We start from the raw sequence: 27,864 nt of genomic DNA, 5'->3' as shown, positions 1-27,864 counted from the left end.
GTGTGATTTTGGCCCATTCTTCCACACAGTCTTCAAATCTTGAAGGGTCCGTGGGCCTCTTCTATGAACTCTGATCTTTAATCTTTCCATAGATTTTCTATTGGATTCAAGTCAGGTGATTGGCTGGGCCATTAGCAGCTTTATTTTCTTTCTTTAAAACCAATTGAGAGTTTCCTTGGCTTTGTGTTTGGGATCATTGTCTTCCTGAAATGTCCAGCCTCGTTTCATCTTCATCATCCTGGTAGATGGCATCAAGAATCTCTTGGTACATTTTTCCATTCAAAATTACTCATTTAAGTTGCGCTAATATTGCCTAAATTCACAGCAAAAATAAAGATCTAAATATTAATTACCTCAAAAGTCCAATAATAGTAATTCAAAGTTGATGATAACACCATCCGCCACCATGAAGAGTGATTTAAAACCGCCACCAATGGATGAAAGACTCACTTACCGGATCTTATTGACCCCTCATTACAAAAGGTCAACAAGCATTTGAAGCTCCAAACCCAGCCAAGGCCTTTGAATCATCCACCGAAATCTTCCAATAGGCTCATCACTCTCCTCAATACCATATTGTGGAGGCTCCACATAGTGTAATTTGTTTAAAATTGATTATATATTAAGTAAAAAAATGCACTTACATCAAGAAAGATACAAAAACGCCTAAAATTATGTGTGTCATTCGGCAAACACACAATAACCCGTCCTCTCGGGACTCGCAGGAATCAGTGATGTCAGCGCATTGCTTTTCCATACGCATTTCGTCATACGTTAACGTTGAGTCCATTCCAGAGTCCATTCATTATTCCTTCAATGACATGAAGTTTGCCAGTACCGCATGCTAAATAGCAGCCCCACACCATGATGTTCCCACTTCCAAACCTTACTGTTGGTATGGGGTTTTTGGGGTGATGTGCAGTGCTTTTTGACCTCCAAACATGGTGTGTATTATGGCATCCTAAAAACTGAATTTTTGTAAAATTTTACCTGTAAAATTCCTTTCTCTAAGTCCTCCGACAGTCGCCGCCTCCTCTAAAGTCATCACTATTGGGTATTGACTTCCGCTCCGCAGGAGTAGCTAGGCATAAGACTTAGTCAAAAGAACAAAAGCATTTGCATAGACACACCCATGGGGGCTGTCCCACTGGTCAATACCCCCCTGCAGTGAACACTCACAACTCAGTTTGGTAGCATAGCAGTAAGTGTACAATAAAACCCCAAAAGAGGGGCGGGGGCGGCGACTGTCGGAGGACTCAGAGAAAGGAATTTTACAGGTAAGATTTTACAAAAATTCTGTTTTCTCTTACGTCCTCCGACAGTCGCCGCCTCCTCTAAGTCATCACTATTGGGATGTCCCAAAGCAGTGTAGACATGAGGGGTGGGAGACGCAACCGTAGAAAAGGCCACGCAGTACCCACATCAGAGAAAGGAACCTTACACGCACAGTAAGAGAACCTTCTGGGCAACAGAAAACAAGGTTTAACATGAGCAACAGCCCAGGAAAGCAAATAACCCAGGGAATAAACAACCCCAACAGCCAGGGACCCACAAAAAAACAAGGGTCCCCTAAGGCACTGCCGCACTGATAACTTTGCGGCCAAAGGAGGCATCAGCTGATGCCAGAACATCCACCTTATAGATTTTGGAAAAGGTGTGCACCGACAACCAAGTCGCAACCTTGCACACCTGGGCCACCGAGGCACGATGCCAATAGGCCCAGCACACACTAAGATCTGGTAGAGTGCGCCTTAACAGGGAATGGTGGAATCCATTCCTTCAAAGCATAGGCCTGTTCAATGGTCTGTCTGATCCATTTGGCAATGGTCGCTGCAGACGCAGCCATGCCCTTCCGAGGTCCCTCAGGAAGGATAAAGAGGGAATCCGTCTTCCGAAAGGACTCCGTAGACAACAGGTAAACCTTGATCGCCCTGACAACATCCAAGGAATGCAAAGCGACCTCCTTAGGATGCTTAGGCTTCGTACAAAGTGAAGGCAGGACAATGTCCTCATTAAGGTGGAACTCAGAGACCACCTTAGGAAGAAAAGACGAATGTGGTCGCAAGACCACCTTATCCTGGTGAATCACCAAGTAAGGAGAACGGCAAGACAACGCCGCCAGTTCCGACACCCTGCGAGTCGAAGTGATCGCCACTAAAAAGGCAACCTTCTTAGACAGCAGAGGCAACGATATCTCTCGTATGTTTTCAAAGGGAGCACGCTGTAACACGGACAGAACCAAGTTCAAGTCCCATGGAGGTAAAGGCTCCCTCCTAGGAGGAGCCAAATGTCGCACACCTTGAATGAAGGTGCGAATTAAAGAATGAGACGCCACAGGGCGTTGAAAAAGAACAGCCAGTGCGGATACCTGGCCCTTTATCGTGGCCAGCGCCAGGCGCTGGTCCACACCAGTCTGAAGGAAAGCCAACACTCTTGTCACCGAGTAAGAGCGAGGGGAGAACCCCCTGGACTCACACCAGGCGAAAAAAGCTTTCCAGGTACGGTAATAGATTTTACCAGATGAGGTTTTCCGAGCCTTGATTAAAGTAGGAATGACCCCCCAGGGGCGAGACCCCTGTCTCTCAGGACTTGGGTCTCAACAGCCAGGCCGTTAAAGCCAGCGACTGTAAAGCAGGATAGAAGATCGGTCCCTGAGACAGCAGATCTTCCCGCATTGGCAGCCGCCAAGGAGGCGCCACTGCCAGGTGAACAACGTCGGCGTACCAGGACCAGCATGGCCAGTCCGGTGCCACCAGTATCACCAAGCGAGGTTCCGAGGCCAACCTGCATGCGAAGGAACCTGGACAACAACTGAATCGGAGGAAAGGCATACATCAGACGATACTGATGCCAAGGGGCCACCAATGCATCCAAGGCGTCTGCCAGAGGATCGGGCGTTCTTGCCATGAACCTTTCCACCTTGTGGTTCATCCGAGACGCGAACAGATCCACGTCCGGGGATCCCCACTTCGCACACAGCAGTTGAAAGACCTCCGGGTGCAGGGACCATTCCCCCTGGTCCAGGGTCTGGCGGCTCAGATAGTCGGCCTGCCAATTCTCCACATCTGGAATGTGAACTGCTGAAATTGCCGGGACATGAGTCTCGGCCCAAGACAGAATGTCGGTCACCTCCCGGGCACTCCTGGTGCCCCCTTGGTGGTTGATGTAAGCCACCGCGGTAGCATTGTCCATCTGTACCCGAACAGGACGGCCCCGAAGTCGATCCGACCACTGGAATAGACAGAGCTTTATCGCTCTCAATTCCAACACATTGATCGGAAGGGAGGATTCCTCCCCCGACCATGTGCCCTGGGCAGACAGAGTGCCCAGGACCCCACCCCAGCCCGACAGGCTGGCATCCGTGGTAATCACTGTCCACAGTAACGGACGGAAGGGCTTGCCTTCCGACACCGCCGGGGACTGGAGCCACCACAGAAGATCCATTCTGGTCCGGCGACTCAATGAAGATACTCAGATCCAGGGACTGAGGTAGTCTGTCCCACCTGGCCAGGATCTCCGCTTGGAGAGCCCGAGTATGAAACTGAGCAAAGGGTATCGCCTTGAAGGCCGATACCATCAACCCCAGGCACCGCATGCAGGTCCTGAGGGATGAGGATGGGTGGTACCTGAGGGACCTGATCTCTTCCTGCAAGGTCCGGAGCTTGTCCTCCGGCAAGAACACCTTTGCCTGAGCAGAATCCAGGATCATTCCCAGATAGGGAAGACGAACTGATGGAGACAAGGTCGACTTCTGTACATTGATGGTCCATCCGAACTCCTGGAGCGTCTGTACCGTGGTGGACAGATCGCGCAGCAGGTCCTGGCTGACACTCGATCTTAGGAGGAGATCGTCCAGATATCCCAAGACCGCAATGCCCTGTGCCCGTAGCAGGCCCAGAACAGGCGCCAGCACCTTGGTAAAGACCCTTGGAGCCGAAGCGAGACCGAAAGGTAATGCCACAAACTGATAGTGGTCCTCCGCGATATCGAACCCAAGGCACCTCCGGTGACCCTCGAAAAATGGGATGTGTAGATACGCATCCTTCAGGTCTAAAGAAGCCATGAATTCCCCTGGGCTCAGGGAGGCCAACACCAAGCGGAGAGATTCCATACGGAACTTCCGAACGCGCACAAAGCGGTTCAGCGCTTTCAGGTCCAGAATAGGACGTACCTTGCCCTCCTTTCTGGGCACAGTGAACAGTTTTGAATAAAACCCCCGAAACCTGTCCCGGTGAGGCACCGGGACAATTACCCCCTGGGCCAGGAGGTCCTGCACCGCTTGATGCAGGTCCTGCAGGCGCCCTGGGGTCAAATGAAGATTGGAGGGAAAAAATCTGTCCGCCGGCCGGGAAAGGAATTCGATCTTGTATCCTGATCGAATGATTTCCTGAACCCACCTGTCCGGAATTCGGAGCAGCCAAGGTTGGAGGAAACCGCGCAAACGTCCCCCCACCCCTGAAACGGGTGAGGGCGCCCCTTCAGGCAGAGGTGGATTGACCCGCCGAACCGGCATTGCCGGACTTTTGCTTGCCCGTCCAGGGCGTCTTCTGGCTACCTTGGCCCTTGAAGGGCTTGCCCTTGGTTGGATTCTGAAAGGCACGAAAGGACCCCTGATTGGGTCGGGAGGTGGAACCCCGTTTGCCACGAAAAGACTTGTTCTTCGGGTTCTGGGGCAGCATGTGCTTTTACCCCCCGTGACGCCTTTCCCCAAGGTATCCAACGCCTCGCCAAAAAGGAGAGAACCTGCATAGGGAAAATCAGCAACTGATTTCCGTGACGTCTGGTCAGCCGACCAGCTCTTCAGCCAGATCAAACGACGGTTAAGCACCGCACTAGATAGGCGTGCTACCAAGGGGGCCTCATTCAAGGCCGCATCGCACAAATGCATGACTCCTTGGTGAATTTTGTCCACCATAGCCAACGTGGCAGGCGGGGCAGAATCAGACGCGAGGTTACGCCTTAGCACCTTAGTCCAATCCGCCACCGCCTGAGCCACCAGGACGGACGCGAAAACAGGTTTGAGCAAGGAACCCGCCACCGTGTGTCCGTGGGATCCCGAAAAACCGGGGTCTCCTCAGTAGGAATCAAGGTAGCCTTGTTTAAGACGGCCACAGTGTGATCCACCTGTGGAGGCGCACACCATCGCGATTCCATAGCCGACGCAAAAGGATAATGCATCTTGAACCGACTAGGTACCATGAATGGCCATTTTAAAGTGCGCCACAGTTCATTCACAGTGTAATGAAACTCAGCAGGGCAGGGAAAAACCTGCGCCGACTTGCGTCGACACAATGCCCGGAGGACTGGGCTCATCCTCTAAGTGTAGTGTTTCCTTTACAGAAACAATCAATTCATCCATGGTCGCGCGTTCTTCAGGCGACCTTGGGGGAGAAACATCAACCCCCTCCACCTCCGCCTCCCCCTCAGACCCCAGAGGGTCCAGGGATGAGCGAGACCCTGAAAAGGGCACGCCCGTCGCAGCAGCCACATCACCATCTGAATCAGAGGAGATAGATAATCTGGGCCTCTTTCTAGCAGCACGTTCAGCCATCAGCATCTCCATTTTGGACACTAAAGACGCCACTACGGCGGCTAAATCAGGTATAACAGGGGCCCCAGCAGGACTGGGGTCCCCCACCAGAGCTGGAGGGAATTTGCTGTCCTGAGATTCCATTGCTCAAGGTAGAATAAAACAGTGCAATAAAAAGGGGGCGGAGTCATAACGTCATTACGTCACTTCCGGTTTCGGAGCCTGGGCCGTGGAACGCGGAAGCTTCCCGGCCGTCACCGCTGATCCTAGACAGCCTCAAATGTGAGTCTTCATGCTCTCTCTTCCACGCTACAGATATACTTTACATCATGGGGTTTCTTTCTTCTAACCTGAGGTACTAAAAAGCCTGGTTCGACCCACTGGAGAACCCCGGAAGAAACCGACCATCTTTTTCCTTAAGTACAGGTCGTATATCTAGGGGCAACATCTAGTGGATGTACAACAAAATTGCAACCCCAATTTTATTTATCACTTTCTTTTATTCAATTTAGCACTTTTTTCACTTTAGTGGTATTACAAATTCCACGCACAGCACGGTTGAATTTATGTTCACTGTTTTATGCGATTTTTCACTCATGAATTTAATTTATTTTCTGTCAATTGTTATTATAAAATAAATGCACATTGGGAACCCATTATTTCTTACTCGTCTAGTATATGCAGCACAGCACTTGCACTTTACTGAGTTGCACCTTATGGGCCCAGTTTATTAACCAGCTAACTTGGTCACACCACAAAACACTAGTGCACTTTATTTATTTTAAATTAAATGGTTTTTTATGACACAATTTTTATTGGCACTTTGTTTTAAGTTGGCACATACAATAAGCACTTATTCACTTTAAGGTAGCGCCGTTACAACCTCCTTTTATATATATTTCACACTTTAACCCCTTGTGGGTTTGGTTGTTGGCAGCTTACACCTTCACTATTGTCTAAGGTCTACACTCCATAGCGCTGGTCACCCCTACCTTTCTACTAATAAAAAGTACTGGCCCTTTAAAACGGCTGCGGAGTGCGTAGCCCACCGCTATATGTACAGTGACAAAAGACCCTCAAAAGGAGAAGAAACTGAGCCAGAAATGACAAAACAAAAGGTTATGGAAGAGACAGTCTGCAGAGCCCCACAGAGTGTTACCACATCGACCGCTGATTCAGAGGAAAAGGAAGTGAGGTCAAAAGAGGCTGAACTATAAGCTGCAAGGGACCCACGGAAAATGGCTACCCATAGAACTGAATGGAAGGCTCCGGCAAAATGGCCGCCGAACATGTGCATGGAACGATCGTTCTGCCACATGCAAGATGGCACCAAAACAGAATGTAAATCAGCCCACAGAGAAGCCAGACATGGTTGCCCATATTAAAGATGGCGGACCGCATGGTTTTTCCCCGCTGCGCCGCCACACACATCGTCTGCACCCCCAGTGAAAACACCTAAGTGACACAGGGAAAAGGGCCCCCACAAACACACAGCACCATAGCGCATTGTATGTACAAAAGACCCCCGCAGGGATCGCAACAGGGAGCCCCACACCGACACAGACATGGGGGACACACACAACACAGGACTGCCACCCCAGACAGAGGCCCCACACAGAAGTACTAACCTGTACCAGATGGCATGGGGAGCCTCTCAGAATGGAAAGCCGCTGTCCTCATCTGACAGGGAATGCCGTTAGCCAAGGACATTACACTTCAGTATCGCAGATGTGTCCAGTGAGGTAGCCACCTCACGGCTGCATCCCTGCTGCGAGCAGGGATGGGTCGTTCATAATGCCAGGACGAACCACGGCTGAACGCTCAATGGCGGGCTGGGGGTCCCTCTGACCCTCTGCCCTGTAGAACCAGGGCGGTCAGTCCAATTCCCAGCACCACAAGAATCCATCTTCATCTTCATCCGAAGAGTCGACTAAAAAACTAAAGCTGACAAAATAAACAAAATAAACAGCTAGTAAATCAAGAAAAAACTGACATTTTAAAAGAAAAAAGACAGAAAGGCTGAGACTGTAGCCCCAGCACAGGGAAAGCCTAACTACTCCTGACGCTAGGCAGAAACAAACTGAGTTGGGAGTGTTCACTGCAGGGGGGTATTGACCAGTGGGACAGCCCCCATGGGAGTGTCTATGCAAATGCTTTTGTTCTTTTGACTAAGTCTTAAGCCTAGCTACTCCTGCGGAGCGGAAGTCAATACCCAGTAGTGATGACTTAGAGGAGGCGGCGACTGTCGGAGGACGTAAGAGAAAGTTCAATTTTGTTTTCATCTGACGAGACTATATTCTCCCAGTATTTCACAGGCTTGTCTAAATGTTGTGCAGCAAACTTTAAACAAGCTTCAACATGCTTTTTCTTCAGCAATAGGGTCTTGCATGGTGGGCATGCATTAAGGCCATGGCAGTAGAGCGCATTACTTATTGCTTTCTTTGTAACAATTGTAGCTGCTAATTCCAGGTCTTTTTGAAGTTCTCCACAAGTGGTCCTTGGCTCTTGGACAACTCTTCTGATAATTCTTTTCACTCCTCTGTCAGAAATCTTGCGAGGTTGCGAATGGTGTATGGTGAAATTATCTTCTTTCCACTTCCGGATTATGGCCCCAGCAGTGCTCACAGGAACATTCAGAAGTTTGGAAATCCTTCTGTAACCAATGCCATCAGTATGTTTTGCAACAATAAGGTTGCAAAGGTCTTGAGAGAGTTCTTTGCTTTTACCCATCTCATGAAATGTTTCTTGTGTGACACCTTGGTAATGAGACACTTTTTTATAGACAATCAGTTGAGACTGAATCAGCTGATATTATTTGCACTGGCAAGGGGCAGGATTGCTTTCTAATTACTGACAGATTTCAGCTGGTGTCCTGGCTCTCCATGCCCTTTTGCACCCCCCTTTCTTCTTGTGTTCAATACTTTTCCCATGTCATTCCATTTTATTACAAATAACTTAATTTTTTAACTTATTTGTTTTGGTTTCTTTGTATGTATGGATTGCAAGGGCTGTTACTGACATGTGGTGAAAATGGCTCCCAGTGACCCAGCAAAGCCAGCAAGACCCGGAAGTGAGGGGAGAGAAGAGCTGCAAACGTGCACAGTGCTGGATCAAATGAGGGCTCAGGTAAGTAAAAAGGGGGGGGGGTGAGGGGGGATGCTGCTACCTAAACATTTTTTACCTTAATGCAAGGAATTTTAAGTATTAGGGTAAAAAATGCTTAGGCTTTAGAACCACTTTAAAGCCTTGTGTACACAATGAGAATATCAGAAAAATTATCTTTCTTTTTTGATGTATGCTAGTCTCATATTGAAAATAAAGAGTTTACTAAACTTATGGAAATTATTGTAAGAAGGAATACAACTTTGGAAGTGATGTAATGCTCTATAATGAATTGTAATGTACTCTTTTACTCAATTCTGAGCATGCGTTGTCTTGCTCTTCTAAATTTTTTCGGGCGAATAATGTGCTGAATAAACGAAAATCATACGATCTGGTGTCGTATGATAAAAAAAATTGTGTTTAATCCTTCAGATAATTTCGGATGAACTGTCGTGATCGGCTCTCGAAAGCTGTGTACTAATGATCAGATTATTTCACGATCATTTTCGTCCGATTTTCTGATCGTGTTTACTAGGGTTTACCCCATCTGATGTGTGATAAAACAACACCATAAAGCACAAGTGGATGTGCCCTCATGTTCTGAGTTGGACCCCACCATAAACACAGGAGGGCAAACAAGGCTTTAAATCTCTCCCTCTTGCCCAGCTCAGATCTTTCTTCCCACTGTTAGAGAGGTTATCTCATTTAAATCCTCATAGGATAGAAGCAGAAGAAATAGCCATAGCGTAAAATTGTAATTAAAATTAGCTTGCTTGTTTTTTTAATCACTTAAAGAGGTTGTAAACCCATTTTTTTTTTGTGTTTTTTTTTAACCCTGAAAGAGAAACACATAATGAGCTAGTATGCATCGCATACTAGCTCATTATGAAATACCTACCTTAGAACGAGCCCCCGCCATGCCGCCCGCTTACCTCTATCACATGTTCAGTCGCCCGTCTTCCAGGATCACGGCATCCGGCCATCTGATTGGCCGGAGCCGCGGTGATGTCACTCCCGCGCAGGCGCGCGGGAGCCGACGGTCACGGCACGGAGCTCTGAAGGTACGGCCGCTGGAACAGTGACGTCACTGGCTGCATGTAAGGTAAATATCTCCTAAACGGTACATGTTTAGGAGATATTTACAGTACCTATAGGTAAGCCTTATCATAGGCTTTAAGGACCGAGCCCATTTTTGACACATTTTGTTCACAAGTTAAAATCAGTATTTTTTGCTAGAAAACTACTTAGAACTCCCAAACATTATATATATATTTTTTAGCAAAGACTCTGGAGAATAAAATGGCTACATTGCAATATTTTTTGTCATGCAGTATTTGCGCAGCGGTCTTTCAAACGCCATTTTTTTGGGGAAAAATTTCGAAAAAATAACATTTCACTGCATTAAAAAAAACTAAACAGTAAAGTAAGCCCATTTTTTTTTTGTATATTGCGAAAGATGTCACGTCGAGTAAATAGATACCCAACATGTTACGGTTTAAAATTGCACACACCTGCGGAATGGCGACAAACTACAGTCAATAAAAATCTCCATAGGCGATGCTTTAAAAATTTTTAACGGTTACCAGTTTAGAGTTAGAGAGTAGCTCTTTTTTTTTTAATTATTGCTCTCGCTCTGGCGATTGCGGGGATACCTAACATGTGTGGTTTGAACAGCGATTTCATTTGCAGACACGACTTCCATATAGGTTTATTTCCTGCACGCGCTCACAGCGACGGGGGCGGCTAAAAATCTATTTTTTTCCCTATTTATTTTATTCATTTTTTTAATTTTACCACATTTAAAAAAAAAAAAAATCTGATCACTTTTATTGCGGTCATAAGCAATGTAAACATCCCTTGTGACAGCAATAGGCAGTTACAGGTACTCTTTATGGAGAGATCGGGGGTCTAAAAGACCCTAGACCCCTTCACTACACTTCCATGTATTAAAAACCCTGAAACTGCATTTTTGAATACACTCACTTTTTAAATTCAGCACCTTTAGCAGCCGAGTAACCCGGACGTGACGTCATGGACGCCGCCTCCAGGTTACGTCATCGGAGACCCGATCAAAGCCGCATTAGGCGGGAGCATTGGTCGCTGGAAAGCCGACCGCCGGCTCTAAAAAACAGTACCGGGATGATGCCTCTAGCTAGGCAGAGCAGAGAGCTGGTGACTGACAGTTAGCAGCTCTCTGCTCTGGGAGCTGCGAGAACCAACGATCTGCAGTCTTTGGTAACTTGGTTTTCAGTGTAGAGGCGCCGGGGCACAGATGCAGCATTTGACCGATGTTGCACCCACCTAGGTAAGTATGATCCTTCCTTTAAAAAAAGAAAAAAACAACCCATTCTTCTCTTTAAAATGACAGCATAACAGCAAGCAGCTCTCAGTAGAAACCAGTGAATAGCATTTTTAGATGGTGCCGAAACTACGCTCAGCGTTAGTTCATCAATATGCTCCTCCCGCCCGACTAGTTGTGTTCATACCGGACTTTCTCATACACTTCCTATGAGAACCTCCAATAGAATATTTAATTTGGAAAACCACGAAGGCATCAGCCTATGCAACACAAATGACATGATGACATCACTGCAGAAAATTACATCATAATACAGGTAAATAGTTAAACACTGGTTGGACCACCATTACAAGCCCTTTTTCTTTTGCATCAGGCTATCATTACAAATTAGAAATGATCACATTTTTTTTTTAAATATGAGTTTGTATATTATCCTTGATCTATGTGGGTAGATTTTACATTAAGTACGATAAATGTTTGGAGGTTTATCCGTTCTTCAGACAACTGTCAACATCATTTAGAGCCAGTGAACTGTTTTTGCCAGCTGTGCTCTATTGTGCTGCCATTTACTTTTCAGGACATACATTTTCTTAGGACAAACAGATGTCAGATCTTGTCACTGAATATAATACTGTGCTGGTCTACACAGATTGCCTTCAGCAGTCTAAGTACTGCACTGAGGCATAGACTGATTGCTGTTTAAAGAAGCAATTTTAGATGCTTCTTATATCGCTGTATAAATAAGTGTATAACATTCCTCAGAAAATTTTCATTTTATTAACTGCATAATTAAATTAGTTTTATACACTTATTATTACTGGCCAACCTGCGGACCTGTTTTTATGATTTCACATTTTTACTACTGTAGTCATTTACGAACAAATTATATATAAAAGCGTATTATACAACTTTTTATATACTGACCACTATAAACTTTATATCAGGTGATCAAAGCATGAAAATATAAGCTCCAGCCCTCTCAAGCCTCCTACCCCCCCATTAAAAAAAAAAAAAAAAAAAGAGATAAAGTTGGCCATTCATTACACAGTCAGATTGTACAATCACTATGAGAACACACCTAAACAACCTATTCAATTTGTATTAGATTCAAGCAGGTCCTTACATTACATAGTTGATAGTATGTTATTATTATTTCTATACTGGATTTATATAGCGCCAACAGTCTGCACAGTGCTTTACAATATGAGGGAAGACAATACAGTTAAATACAGGAGGAATTAGAGTGCCCTGCTCGTTAGAGCTTACAATCTAGAAGGGAGGGTCAAGTGGAACAAAGGTAATAACTGTGGGGGATGAGTTGATGTAGAAAATGAAAGTATGGTTGTTGGTGTGGGTAGGATAGGCTTCTCTGAAGAGGAGGGTTTTCAGGGATCGTCTAAAAACTAATAGAGTAGGAGATAAGCAGACAGATTGGGGTAAGGAGTTCCATAGGATTGGAGAGGCTCTGGAAAAGCCCTCGAGGCGAGTATGGGAGGAGGTGACGAGGGAACTAGAGAGTAGGGGGTTTTGAGAGGAACGAAGAGAGCGATTAGGTTGGTATTTTGAGACTGGGCTAGTGATGTAGCTATGGGCTAAATTGTGGATGGCTTTGTAAGATGTTAGTATTTTGAATTTAATAGTTGGGTAAGTGGAAGCCAGTGGAGTGATTGACAGAGAGGAGCAGGGACACTGAGCGATTGGTAAAGTGGATGAGTCTGGCAGCAGCATTCATGATAGATTGAAGGGGGGATAGCCTATGTAGAGGTAAGCCAATGAGGAGGGAATTGCAGTAGTCGAGGCGCGAGATGACCAGGGAGTGAACTAGGAGCTTTGTTGTGTCATTGGTTAGAGAGGGGCGTATTTTGAAGATGTTGCGGAGGTTAAGGCGGCAAGATTTGGACAGTGATTGGATGCGGGGCTTGAAGGAGAGTTCAGAGTCCAGGACAACACCTAGGACCTTGGCATGTGGGGATGGGCTGATAGTTGTGCCATCAATTATGACAGAGAGATCAGGAGAAGGGGCGTGTTGCAGAGGAAAAATTATAAGTTAGATTTTGGATAGATTGAGTTTAAAGAAGTGGTGTGACATCCAGATTGATATATCTGCTAGTAAATTAGTGATACGTGAGGAGACTGAGGGAGTGAGCTGAGGGGTGGATAAATAGATTTGGGTAGCGTAGAGATGGTACTGGAAGCCATGGGAGGCTATCAGCTGACCCAGAGAGAGGAGGTGTAGATTTAAAATAGGAGATGTCCAAAAACAGAACCTTGGAAGAGGAGAGGAGGAAGTAGAATTATAAGTACCGCTAAAGGTGCGGTTGGATGAGTAGGAAGAGAACCAGTGAAGAGTACAGTCACAAAGACCAAAGGCATGGAGTTTTTTGAGGAGGAGGGGGCCGTCAACCATATCAAAGGAGGCAGAAAGGTCAAGGAGTAGGAGGACAGAATAGTGCTCATTGGTTTTGGCTGTTAGTAGATCGTTTGTTAGTTTTAGGAGAGCCGTTTTTGTGGAGTTTTAAGGCCGAAATCCAGACTGAAGGGGATAAAGAAGGCTATTCTCAGCAAGGTGGTCGCTCAGTTGGTTGTAGACCAGATGCTGAATGAGTTTGGATAAAAAGGGGAGATAGGGTGTAGGTTGTTAAGATTGGTTGGGTCCAGTGAGGGCTTTTTAAGTATGGAGCTGACTAGTGTATGTTTTAGAGAGTTGGGGAAGATGCCAGAAGAGAAAATCAAAGTGAAAAAATTATGCAGCAGGCTAATCCATTTTGCTGAAATTTTATTGCAGCAAATCAAAATGGTACTCAGTAGTTTGTATGGCCCCCATGTGCTTGTATGCATGCCTGACAATATCGGGGCTTGCTCCTAATGAGAAGACGGATGGTGTTCTGGGGTATTTCCTTCCAGATCTGGACCAACATAATGTCCCAGAGATGTTCTATTGGATTTAGGTCAGACGAACGTGGAGGCAATTCAATGGTATCAATTCCTTCATCCTCCAGGAACTGGCTGCATACTCTCGCTACAGTCAGGGCATTGTCGTGCACCAGGAAGAACTCAGGACCCACTGCACCAGCCTAGGGTCTGACAATGGGTCCAAGGATTTTATCCTGATACCTAATGGCAGTCAGGGTGCCATTGCCTAGCCTGTAGAGGTCTGTGCATCCCTCAGTAGATATGCCTTCCCAGGCCATCACTGACCCACCACCAAACCCATCATGCTGAATGATGTTACAGGCAGCATAACATTTTCCACGGCCCTTTCACGTCTGTCACATGTGCTCAGGGTGAACCTGCCCTCATCTAGGAAAAGCACAGGGCGCCAGTGGAGGACCTGCCAATTCTGGTGTTCAATGGAAAATTCCAATCGAGCTCCACGGTGCCGGGCAGTGAGCACAGGGCCCACTAGAGGACGTTGGATCCTCAGGCCGACCTCATGAAGTCTGTTTCTGATTGTTTGGTCTGAGATATTTACAACAGTAGCCTTCTGGAGGTAATTTTGTAGGGCTATGGCAGTGCTTATCCTGTTCCTCCTTGCACAAAGGAGCAGATACTGGTCCTGCTGATGGGTTGAGGACCTTCTACAGCCCTGTCCAGCCCTCCTAAAGTAACTGCCTGTCTCATGGAATCTCCTCCATGCTCTTGAGCCTGTGCTGGGGGACACAGCAAACCTTCTGGCAATGGCACATATTGATGTGCCATCCTGGAGGAGTTGGACTGCCTGTGCCACCTCTATAGGGTCCAGGTATTGCCTCATGCTACCAGTAGTGACACTGACTCTAGTCAAATGCAAAACTAGTGAAAAACAGTCAGAAAAGAGGAGTAGGGGAAAACAAAATGTCAGTGGCCTTCACCTGTAAAACCATTCCTGTTTTGAAGGTTGTCTCATTGTTGCCCATCTAGTGAACCTGTTAAATTCACAAAGCAGCTGAAACTGATTAACAACACCCTCTGCTACTTAACTGACCAGATCAATATCGCAGGAGTCTAATTGACTTGATGCTTAAAAAGTGTTCCTTTATTTTTATTTTTTTTTAGCAGTGTATATATATATATATATATATATATATATATATATATAGTAAGCTGGGGAACAGGTAGCAGGTGCAAAGCTCCCTGGGATGAGCAGTCTTTTAGGCACAGATACCAAATCATCTGAGGTAGTGACAAACAGTGCGGTGTTTATTGGTGCTATATACAAGTTTATAAACAGGTGCTGTACAGTGCTTTAATGTAAACAAGCAGGAATAATAATAATAAACAAAAGCCTAGCCGTGTCCCGGCGCTTACTACACACAATGCACTCCCTAACTAACACAGACTGAGCAAACCTACAGCTTGTCAGCTTCCAAAAAGACACACACTGACAGTGTTACCAACCTTCTGCTCTCCTAGACAAACGTTGTCTGTGTTCCCAGGCTGAGAGAGAGATGCTGTCTGTCTCAGGTGAGTTTAAATTGGCCTGGGGAATAGGAGCAAGATCTGAACTGGATCATGGATCAGAGATCCCTAAAGGTATACCAGAGATGCCTGGGAGATGTATAAACCCCGAACAGGACTTTTCCTGGCTCTCTCTGGGACGCTCTGCTACAATATATATATATACATATAAACACAGTATATATACATATATATTGTGTACATGTATTGTAAAGATCCAGGGTGTCCTCCGGTGTATCGAGCCCCCTGATGACGTCTTGTTATGAAGAAACATGTAGGCGGAGCCTGACTGGCGTGGCGCTCGATACACCGGAAGACAAGGCGGCCATCTTTTTGGTTATCTGGACACTGCTTAACATCAGATGTGCACTTGTACACTGGAGATTGTGTAAGTTGCCAATTTCTTTACAATAAACGGCTTGTTATATCTACTACACTATGAGAGTCCTTCCTTTCTCCCTGATCTGAGGTCTGTTGCTGCATAACATCGGACTGGGATCTAAGGATCACTGTGAGGGCTGTTTGTGGACGTAAAGGAGACTTTCTGATGTGCGTTTGACTGACCTTTGTAATGGGGGTCGGTCAGTTCCAGTAAGAGGCTTTGATATCTGGGTGAGTAGTGGTGGTGACCCCTGGATTGATATCTCTACTGGGAGTGGCTGTATACTGATCTCCTATCTCAACCTATTGTGTGGATTTTATAAGAAGTGTTCACTTGATTGGAGCGCTGCCCATTTTGTTGCTTTTTTGCTTTATCTGTTATTCAGGATTTGTGCCAGCTGCTATTACTTTACTGTTGTTATAATACTAAAGTGTGATCTATTGAGGTTGGCGCAGTATAGTACTACTATTTCTGTTCTGAGTGGAACCTGTCCTCTTAAACCGCTGTATGGTCTTGGCCACCGTGCTGTAGCTCAGTTTCAGGGTCTTGGCAATCTTCTTTTAGCCTAGGCCAGTGATGGTGAACCTTGGCACCCCAGATGTTTCGGAACTACATTTCCCATGATGCTCAACTACACTGCAGAGTGCATGAGCATCATGGGAAATGTAGTTTCAAAACATCTGGGCTGACAAGGTTCACCATCACTGGCCTAGGCCATCTTTATGTAGAGCAAAAGTTATTTTTTTCAGATCCTCAGAGAGTCCTTTGCCATGAGGTGCCATGTGACCAGTATAAGAGAGTGAGAGCGATCACACCAAATTTAACACACCTGCTCCCTATTCACACCTGAGACCTTGTAACACTAACAAATCACATGACACCGGGGAGGGAAAATGGCTAATTGGACCCAATTTGGACATTTTCACTTACACTGTTATACAAGCTGTACACTCACTACTTTACATTGTGTCATTTCTTCAGTGTTGTCACATGAAAAGATATAATAAAATATTTACAAAAATGTGAGGGGTGTACTCACGTTTGTGAGATACTGTATATACACACACACACACACATATATATATATATATATATATATATATATATATATATATACACACACACATATATATATATATATATATATATATATATATATATATATATACATATATATACACACACACACACACACACAGATACACGCATGTGAGTTTGAGCTTTAGAGTGCACATCCTAATGCTATAGGCTGCGCACACCTATGCTGATCAGTGGTGAAGGTTACAGCCCGCAGCACTGATCAAGCAGGGAAAATTCAACAGGGCAGTTGTACAGGAGTCAATAGGGAGAACAACTTCTGTATAACCTCCCTGCCCATACAAGGATTGAAATTCGGCCAGTCCCTGCTAAACTAGCTGAATTTCAATCCATGTATAGCATACCCAGCATCTGCAGGAAATGTCATGGTCCTGGGGTGGGTTAACCCAATAATCAATTTCATTTGAATAAAACAGCCAGAATGAAAACGACATATACGAAAGAGGCACACCAGTTTTTAGTACATATAAAAGAAGCACTTTGGAAAACATCTTGTTTCAAAATGGTTAATTGATTCTAAACCACATTTTTCATGTTAATTTAACTTTCTGCTTCTCTGGGGTTCCAGTGCAATAATCATGTAACAGCTTGTTTAAAACCAACAGTGAGTTTTTCTCCCATCTGTTCAATGCCCTGAGATGACAGTGGTTAATCTAGTAGGCCTCTCCAGCGTCTGGCACAGTACTAGATGCTGAAGTGCCAGGCTATGATACTGCCAGAACATGGCATTGCCAGTGTCCTTCACCCCAGAGAGAAAGAAAGCAAAGTTTCTGAATGTTCGGAAAAAGAAGCAGAGAATTTTATTGATGATTTCTGAAAAAAATGTCTTTGTGGCAGGATCTCCAGATAGTATTTTAATGAAAAGTGCAGATTCCATTAAAATGTTAAAGTTATATGATTTTGGAGGCTGGGAATACTTTTATTTTTATAATCTTGAATTATTATGGAAAATGAATGGGCTAATAAAAATGTAAAACATGCTGTAGCAAGTAATGTATATTTTATAGAAATTGTCTTTGATTGGGTCACTGACCTGGAGCATGCCTGTGGATTAGGAGAGTCAGATTTATGACAGACACTCTGCCTACTAACCTATTTTCTACATGTCAGTGCTCACCAAGTGTTCAAGCCGTGACAGCTAGGGACCTAGTATTTTCAGAAGAAGATGGCAAAGGTAGCCTCTATACTTCCTCATTACGGGCCTTTTCACAAAATTAGTTTCAAAGGCAGAACTTTAAATTTTATTATACACTGCCTGGCCAAATAAAAAGTTGTCACCTGGAATAAACTAAGCAACTAGCTAAACTAAGCATGCAGAAACTATCCTATTGGATAGTTACTGCATGTGCCCAAGGAATGAGGTCAGCTGACTACCTGAATATACTGAATGACCAGGTTATTCCATTAATTCATTTTTTCTTCCCTGATGGCTTTGCTCTGTGCCAGGAAGATGATGATCCTTCTCAATTTATGACTTTGTCGCTACTGAACATCCCTAAGGGTCTCCAACCTTTGGATTTCAGCTGTTCCCAACCAGCTGCTGGCTGGCTAGCACATATTCTTGAGATCTTCCTTTGTGGATCATCATTGACAAATTCTACCTGATACTTCTGAGCAGCAATTTTTGGTCAGATTTTTGAGCACTCTGATCACCTGTTTTTAATACTATGCTAGCAGGCCCACAATTCTAATCAACAAAGCAGATTATAACGCTACCCAAGGTCACCCCTGAAGAAGGAGTTACAATTTTGACTTCGAAATGCGTTGGGTTTACATCCTGTGGTCTTGTGGTCACTTTCTGCTCGCTGATTTTATGTATTGTATACAGCTTGCCATATTTTAAACTATTCTGTATTTTTTTTCTCAATAAATTGTATTATCAAACTTTTTTGTTGTTCATTTGAACCAGTGCCTAAAAAGTTCCACAACTAGGGGAATTCTCCTTTTGTAGTCCCTGATGGCATAGGCATATTCTAAGATGACAATGCCAGGATTCATAGGGCTCAAATTGTGAAAGAGTGGTTCAGGGATCATGAGACATAATTTTCACACATGAATTGGCCACCACAGAGTCCAGAACTTAACCCCATTGAGAATCTTTGGGTTGTGCTGGAGAAGGCTTTGTGCAGTGGTCCGACACTCTCATCATCAATACAAGATCTTGGTGAAAAATTAATGCAACACTGGATGGAAATAAATCTTGAGACATTGCAGTAGCTTATGAAAACAATGCCACAGCGAATGCGTGCCGTAATCAAAGCCAACAAAATATTAGAATGTGTGACCTTTTTTTCTGGTGGCGACTTTTTTTTTGCACCAGGCAGTGTAGTTTCTTTTGGAAATTCCCAAAAGAGTCATTTTAAGGATGGGACAATAGTAATTTTCAAAAGTTTAGAGTCCTCTGCTGTTCCCTTCCCCATTATGTACACTATCGCTGTTTCTGAAGGTTCAAAGGTACATGCACACCTGTGCATTTACCTATGTAGTGTAAATAGACTGCTTATTTTTGGTGCTAGGGATATCTTAGTGCTCCGGCCATAGACATAATTAAGGGAAGGTATTTGTATGCAGCTATGCGCCACTATTAGCACAAAGCAGTGCACTCACACAGACATAATGTCCCAAATGCAGGTAGTGTGCATCCAAGACATTATTTCTATGTGAGTGCACTATTTTACGCTGAAAGAGGTGCATATCTGTGTACAACTACCTTCACCTATTCATGTCTATGGACAGCTGTACAAAGGTTCCGGACATCCCAGGCATCTGAAATATGCAGCGTATTTATGCTGCCCATGTGCATGAAGTCTAGCTGTCTATTTAGCACATACTGTCCAGTAGAACAGCTCTCTGTTTCCTCTCCCTAGCACACTTTTATGAAGGATACCTTACCTGCTGTGAAGTGATACCGAGGGCTGGGTTTGTAAGCTCGGTTTTATCTTGAGATCTTTCCCTTGCCAGTCGAGCAGCTTCCCTCACCTCTTGGAATTTCTCTGCAAACTGTCAGACAACAAAGGAGAAATGGAAGTTAGGGTTGTCCATCAGTCTTCAAAAGAGCAGCAAGAATTATTTTTATCTAATTTTTGATATGAAAAATGATCTAGGCTATATATATATATATATATATATATATATATATAGTGGGGATAGACCGATATGATTTTTTCAGGGCCAATACCGATACTGATATTTTGGCCATCGCATGTCGGTATCAGCCGATATTGGACGATATTTTGTACATTAAAAGTTTTGAAAAATAAAGACAAATTTTGACACAAATCTGGTACTGAACATGTTAACTTTTGTTTAATGCTTAATGGCTGGCACCCTGTGAAGGGTGGCTGACTGTCTGGCATCCTGTGGTGGTTGGCTGGCTTGCTGGCACCCTAAGGTGGATGGCTGGCTGGCTGGCACCCTGTGGTGGGTGGCTGGCTGGCTGGCACCCTGTGGTATTTGGGTGGCTGGCACAGGGGCTGTGGGTGGCTGGCTGGTACAGGGCCTGTGGGCGGCTGGCTGGTACAGTGCCTGTGGCTGGCTGGTACAGGGCCTGTGGGTGGCTGGCTGGTACAGTGCCTGTGGCTGGCAGGTACAGGACCTGTGGGTGGCTGGCTGGTACAGGGCCTGTGGGTGGGTGGCTCGCTGGTACAGTGCCTGTGGCTGGCTGGCTTGTACAGAGCCTGTGGATGTGGGTGGCTGACTGGCACCGGGCTGCTGTGGAAGGGTGTATGGCTGTGATACACTCCCGCAAAACTAGTCCCGACTCCAGATGAGGCTGTCCAAGGTGAGGGAGGCTGCCTAAGAAGGCAGAATGACGTCACAAAAATATCGGCAAATATTGACCAGTTCCGGGGCCGATACCGATGTATCAGGGAAAGTGCATATCGGCCACCGATATATCAGCCTTGTCGATAATCGGTCTATCCCTAATATATATATATATATATATATGTATATATATATATATATATACAGTATATATATATATATATATATATATATACAGTATATATATATATATATATATATAAAAACAAACTAAACTAAAACTCCTTGTTAGAACAAAACCAATATCCTGAACAGTCCACTAATGCTCCCGAGAACACCAACCAACAGTGGCCAGATAACTAGTCTGGTACTTTAAAGTGGAGTTCCACCCTAAAATGATACTTACCTCCATCTTCTCGCTCCGGGTCACCTGAAAAACAAATGGATAATCGCATTTTTTTTTTTTTTTACTTACCTCGTAGAGAAGAAAATATACTTACCTTACTTCCTTCTTCCTCCCCTCGGCGGCCACGGCCCATCGTCACTTCCTAGCTTTGCAATGATTCCTGGGAGCTGAACGTCATCACTCCCAGGAATCATTGCGCCTGCACCGGCCCGACGTCAGTTCCGGGGCGCGCGCGTCATTCCCTTCTAAACAGCTTCTGGGCATGCCCAGAAGCTGTGGAGGGATGACGCGCACGCACCGGAAGTGACGGCGGGGCCGGTGCAGTGCATCGTGGAACCGAAGAAGACGGAAGAGGACGCAGAAGAGGATCGCACTGGCTTCAAGCTGCCCACACCTGAGATGGCAGCGCTGGACAATACTTTTTCAAGGTAAGTATTTGTCCTAAAAGGTAAGTGCAACCCGGGACAGATCAGAGGCTAGCCATTGTGGAATGTACTAGCCCTGACTCTCCCGGGGGTATTTTTATTTAAAAAAGTATTCCCAGGGTGGAACTCCGCTTTAAGCCCCGGTTCACACTTGTGCGTGTGCGGGGTTCGCAAGTAATGTCGGAGCGCACTGCTCCGACATTACATGCGATCGGCTGTGCGGTGCGAGTTTAGCCATACAGTTTGTATGGCTAAATTCGCACCGCAGCCGCACCAAACACGCACAGGGACCCTTTTTGGCAGCCGCATCAGGATCGGATCGCACAGCGGTTCACACTTGTGCGATCCAATCCAGTGCGAACTGCAAGATCGCACTGCGAAATGCGATCAAACTGGGGGTGTCGTTAAGATTACATTGACACCCCCAGCGTATCGCATATGGCAGTGTGAACTGCCGGGGGTGCGTGTGCGATGCGGGAACAGGCTGCGGATTCGCAGCCTTCCCGCACTCGCATAAGTGTGAACCATAGTTTGGAGACCCCTGGTCTAAAGCATGCTCTCAATCCCATACACAACCTATTAATTATATATCTTCCAGCACAAAAGTAAAGCAGGCCATAGGCGGATCGAAAATGTGTCTGGTTTAGCAGGAACCAGCTGAATTTCAATCCACGTATGGGCAGGCTGTTTTTTTTACTGAAGTTAAAGTGGTTGTAAAGGCAGAAGGTTTTTATCCTAATGGATTCTATATATTAAGATAAAAAACCTTCTGGGTGTAGCAGCCCCCCTCAGCCCCTCTAATACTTACCTGAGCCCCATCTAGATCCAGCGAGGTTGCAGGAGACTCTCGGCTGCCAGGATCTTCCCTCCTCATTGGCTGAGACAGCAGCATGGCGGCATTGGCTCCCGCTGCTGTCAATCGAAGTCAGCCAGCCAATGAGGAGAGAAAGGGGGCTGGGCTGGGCTGAGTCACGACCCCTATGCCTGAATGGACACAGGGAGCTGTGACTCGGCTCGAGTGCTCCCATGGCAAGCTGTTTGCTGTGGGGGCACTCAACAGAAGGGAGGTGCCAGGAGCAGCAAAGAGGGACCAAAGAAGAGGAAGATCCGGGCTGCTCTGCGCAAAACCAACTGCACATAGGTGGTATGTATAACTCTCCTGAAGAAGTCACGTGACCTGTGACGTAACGCGTAGGGTGTATATGAGAAACAGGAAGGGACGTATCGGGACACGAACGGAGTGCCCGTCTGGTATTCCAGCTGGATTTCCTATATGTGAGTGGATACATATTATTTCAATAAAGGATGTGTACATACTATACCATGATAGTCTTTTCTTCACCCATTGTCGGGAGACATTAGATCGCCTAGCTATAGAGGTGAAAGGTTCCCTATATACAGTAAACCCCCCTCCATTGCGGGGGTTACGTTCCGGACCCAGCCGCGAAAAGTGAAATTCCGCGAAATAGAAAAACCCTATTAAAATGCATTGTAGGCATGATTTTTTTACTGTCACTGTACGTGTAGAAGCATTTTAAGGTCTTTAAACACACTTTTAAAACAATAGAAACTCATTTAAACACATAAAAGATACTTAGAGACAGAGCAAGAGCTATGAAAAACACAAAAATCTTTCATTTTTAATGATTTATATAGTAAAATAACATTACAAAAAAAAACGCGAATTACCGGGACCGCAAAAACTGAACCGCGATGTAGCGGGGGATTACTGTATCTACATTAATCTGAGGAAGAAAAAAGGATCATATACAGGAGGATTACAAGCCATCAATTTTTAAACACCCACAAGCGCTGTTGTTTAAGAATGGAGGTGAGCAGTTAGCACACACATAGGTGTCACCAGTGGAAGAGCACCCCAGTCACCTTATTTTCTGGTGGAGGATTTTTTATATATTTTAGAAGGACTTTATGACCTTATTACATAGACATTGAAAAGTCACTATATTTTGTAAATTTCCTTTGGACATTGGCACGATTTTTTGCACGATATATGTGTTTATTTTAATATGTGGTGAGAGGTATTATACTGCATGGATTGTATTTGATTTATTTAATAGTAATTTGCACATATTACACAATACGCACTTTATTATCATTTTAGGTATATAGAGTTTAACATATAACCTTGCATTATAAGAGTTGTTTTGTAGCACTTTATGCACTTTTATATTCTGGATATCAAAAACACTGGAACACCTTTATTTATCTATTATCTACCTCTATTATATTGTGGATATTAGAAATATTGGAGCACCTTTATTTATTATCCACCGCTATTATATCCTAGGAGCGCAGTACTTCTGTTTAAAATACCTTTTTGTTAACTAAAAAAAATGAGACTTTACATTCACTTTAATCTATGATTGAACTTCTGTACAACCAGCCTATCTGGCATTTTTTAGACAATCACTGCCCCTGGCTATAGCCAAAAGCAGTGATCATTGCATTCTGACAATGGGGAAACCTCCCACTATCAGAATACAATAGCACAGCAAGAGGGATTCCCTCATCAAAACTAAATGGGTTGATGGGGGAATATATATTTTTTTATTGTTATAACTTAGATGAAAATAAGATCAAAGATCAAGAATTTGGGAGAAAAATAACGTTTTTGTTTTTGGCTATAAACCAAAATACACATTTGAATGAAGAAATTCTTTAAATGATAAAATATAAGACTGGAGCAGAATGCTTATGGCTAAGCCTGGCCATACATTATGTAATTTTTTTACCCTCAACAGTGGGTTGAAGGTAAGAAAATATGAGGAAATGAAGCCAAAGAATGAAAAATATGTGAACCATTATATTTAATGATCAGTAGTAGTACTTGCTTTTACTGGTAAGATTCTCAACCAATGCTTTTTGTAGTTACTTACTGTATCAGACCGGTACACTGTTTGGGAACTATTTTAGACCATTCTTGTATACTGTACAAAAGCATTTCAGTCCTCGTATACACTAGAGATGTATGATCAAATGACACCCTAAAGCGGTAATAAATTCTAAACCAAAAATGTAATATATTGCAGCTTACCAATTTTTATATGTGGTGGCTGCATTTGTTTCCTTTTTTAGGCTTTTTTTCCCTCTGTTTTCACCTGGTGATCTGCCCAGTAACACACCTTCTGCATTAGAGTGCCCTTACTCTGAAGGAGAATAGGGGGCACCTTTGGCCAGCAGCATTGTTAATCTGCAGGGAGGGGAGTGCCAGATGTACTAGCAGGTTTAGATACACTAACATACTGAAGTCAAACTCCAGCGCACACTGCAAATACACAAGTAGTTACAGCAATATTTTTTTTCTTTTGTAAAAGTTTTACATAAATAAGTAAACGCTGATGTTTGTAAGTACCCCTGTCAGGGATAAAGGGTCTCAACACTGTGATACATCTGCAAGAAAGCTGGTTCTTTGGAAAAACAGCAGACTTACTGGCTGGATCACAGGTGAAAATAAAGGAAAGAAATCCTAAAAAGAAAATTAATGCAGCCATCGTATCTAAGAACTGGCAAGCTGCAGTATATATCTTTTTGATGCATTAGAGCTTTAACATTTCAATGAGATGGAGTTCAGGATTTTGGCTAAAATACTGCACTTTGTTATTTTTATGCGAGCCATTATGTTGCTTGCTTACTTCTTTTTTAATTGTTATTCCAAGTTATTTTGCGTTTTAGGTCACAGACACCTGTCCTGACATTTTGCTGTACAACTTCCTCATACAAGTTGGAACTGAATTGCCCCTTGATGACTGCAAGCTGTCCATACCATGTGGCAGCAAAACAGCCTAACACATTCATTTACCAACAGCAGAAAATATATGAAAGATGTGATAAAGGGGTGCTCAGTTTTCAAAGATATCTTTGGTTTTAATATTTGTTTCACTGCACAGTATTGTGGTACCACGCACAGGATAAAGACTACACTAACCCTGATTAGTAATGAAAATAAACCTGCGCTTGGATGGTGTAAGAAAAACAAAAAGCAGCTGCTGTTCACCCAAAGGGATTAAGGAACCGGGACTTAGTGCCGGTTCACACTTGTGCGATGCGGGAAGGCTGCGAATATGCAGCGTGATCCCGCATCGCATCCGCACATCTGGCAGTTCACACTGCCATATGCGATACGCAGGGGGTGTCAATTAAATGTTAACCACACCCCCAGTTTGATTGCATATCGCAGTGCGATCTGACAGTTCGCACAGAATCGGATCGCACAAGTGTGAACCACCATGCGATCCGATCCTGATGCGGCTGAAAAAAAGGGTCATGTGCGTGTTTGGTGTGGGTACAGTACGAATTCAGCCATACAAAGTGTATGGCTGAACTCGCATCCGCATATGAGATCGCATGTAATGAAGGAGCAGTGCGCTCCGAATTACATGTGAACTCGCAAGCTGCACAAATGTGAACCGGCACTTAAAGCAGCCAAAAACATCAATATATCAATATCTATGAATAGGCCATTAAATCCCCGGTTCACACATATGCGATGCGGGAACCCTGCAGATCCACTGCGGGTTCCCGCATCGCACCCGACTTGCAGGCAGTTCACACTGTCATATGCAAATCACTGGGGGTGTCAATATAGAGTTAATGACACCCCCAGATCAGTTCGCATATCGCAGAGCGAACTGTCAGTTCTGACATGAATCTGATCGCATAGGTGTGAATATCCGATTCTGCTGCAGACCCAAAAGTTGTGTCCAAATGCGATGCAAAATCAGCCATACAATCTGTATGGCTGAATTCGCATCACACAGACATCGCATGTGATTTTCAGAGCAGTGCGCTCCGATTCACATGTGATGTCTATCATTGCACATATGTTGAAGATAAAATAAAACCAGTTTTTGCTGCAATATTCACCTTCAGTACAGAGATTCCCCCCTTCCCCTGCAGTACATTTTTTATGTCTCATTCTCATGGTCAGCATCATTCAACCTACTTTCTCTGAGCCCAGGTCATCCAGGGCCCACCCCAGCCTCTGACTGGACAGTGAAAGTAGAACCAGCACAGCTTTAAGCACATCACTCCGTCTCTCTTCCTATAGGAATGCTTTTTGTCAGCAAATGAGCTGATTAGCTCATTGTACTGGTTCTTTCTGTACAGGGACTTCAAGAGACTGATACCAGGTCAACTTAGAGTACTTACACTGCTTATATTAAAAAAAAAAAAAAATAGGTATTACAGAACTGCATTAATTTGAATCATTTATATTTATCTAGAGTTCCTCTTCAAAATAAATATATTTTTTTTAAATCAGCTAAATATAAAATACTGCATATTTACTTTTTTTTTTTTACATTTAAAACCTAAAGCTGAACTGGAAATATGCAAAATGCACCCATGCAGCGGGGCCACTAAGTCTAGGAGGAAATAAAGAGGGTGAGTTACTTGCTTTGACCCTTGCTCTCGCGGTCTGTTTTTCACCCCAAAGCTCCAGCCTGTGGATGATCCTTCTGAATCATCACCTACAATGCAGGGCTAATACCATGCATTGTACATGGAGGAGGCAGGAGTGTGACTGTGGCTGCAAAACTTTACAGAGGAGGCTTTGCATGACCGGTTTTACAGGAGTGTGGGATAGGCTAAGGCAGGCCATACACTGTGCAAATTTCTTTACCCGTGGTTGCAGGAAAGAAATTTGAACGGTTTCCCCATCAACGCAGAAAGTGCTGACAGGGGAACCCCTCCTGTTAAACAAATGGGCAGGGAAAGCTAACTGGCAACTTTCGGCAAGTACAAACCAAAGGCCCATGGTGCAGCGACTCGGCCCCCCTCCTTCCCTCTCTCTTCCCAGCCTGCTCCTAACCCCAAATCCAGGCTGAAGCTCTGCTCCAGGTACTCTCTACCCACAGGCTGAAACTGGGTTCCCGATCAGACCAGCCAAGGGGGGTTGGGGGGAGCTGGGACAGCTCGGTTGGGGCTCCAGTGGGGCATGGAACCGGCCTCTGCTCAGACACAGCTTTACACCATTCATGCTGGGGGGGGGGGGGGTGTAATGTGATGACATCACATGCCTGACGAAGGGGTCCTGCGTGACTCCGAAACATTGAACCTATCCTGATGTGATCCTTTTGCAATAAAAAGTTTTTCGAACTGCTGTGCAAGATCCTCGGTGTGCTGCTGAATATGAATGTATCTGTGATAGATCCAGTGTCCAGCTGGTGATCGCTGCAGCACCCACAACTGATGTGCCTATATCCAGGAAGGTGTGCGATGGGAATATGAACTTTTCACTCCAAGGATGAATCCCGGTTTTCCTAGATCTTTGCGTTCAGCTCATGAAAAATGGGGGCAAAAACAAGTGTTGCATTTATAATTTTGTTCAGTATATTTAACCACTTAACGACCGCCCACCGCAGATTTACTGCAGCAGGCAGCCGCTCCTGGGCAAACCGG

At 44.7% G+C, this 27,864-nt stretch overlaps 1 protein-coding gene across 2 annotated transcripts in view; it reads right to left on the bottom strand.

Moving 5' to 3' along the window:
• HOMER3 (homer scaffold protein 3) overlaps positions 1-27,864 on the bottom strand; it is a gene marked incomplete at its 5' end in the record, with an annotated part of 299,617 nt that overhangs the window by 143,619 nt on the left and 128,134 nt on the right. For both annotated transcript variants that reach the window (XM_082243055.1, XM_082243056.1), the window contains one exon: positions 19,741-19,848. In XM_082243055.1, coding sequence (XP_082099181.1) covers positions 19,741-19,848 — 108 coding nt within the window. The remainder of the gene's footprint in view (positions 1-19,740; positions 19,849-27,864) is intronic.

This window comes from Pelophylax lessonae, assembly GCF_965119305.1.
Source record: "Pelophylax lessonae genome assembly, chromosome: 1".
NCBI classification, from domain to species: Eukaryota; Metazoa; Chordata; class Amphibia; order Anura; family Ranidae; genus Pelophylax; species Pelophylax lessonae.
The sequence above is the reverse complement of the archived record's forward strand: the minus strand, read 5'-3'. Positions and strand labels throughout refer to the sequence as shown.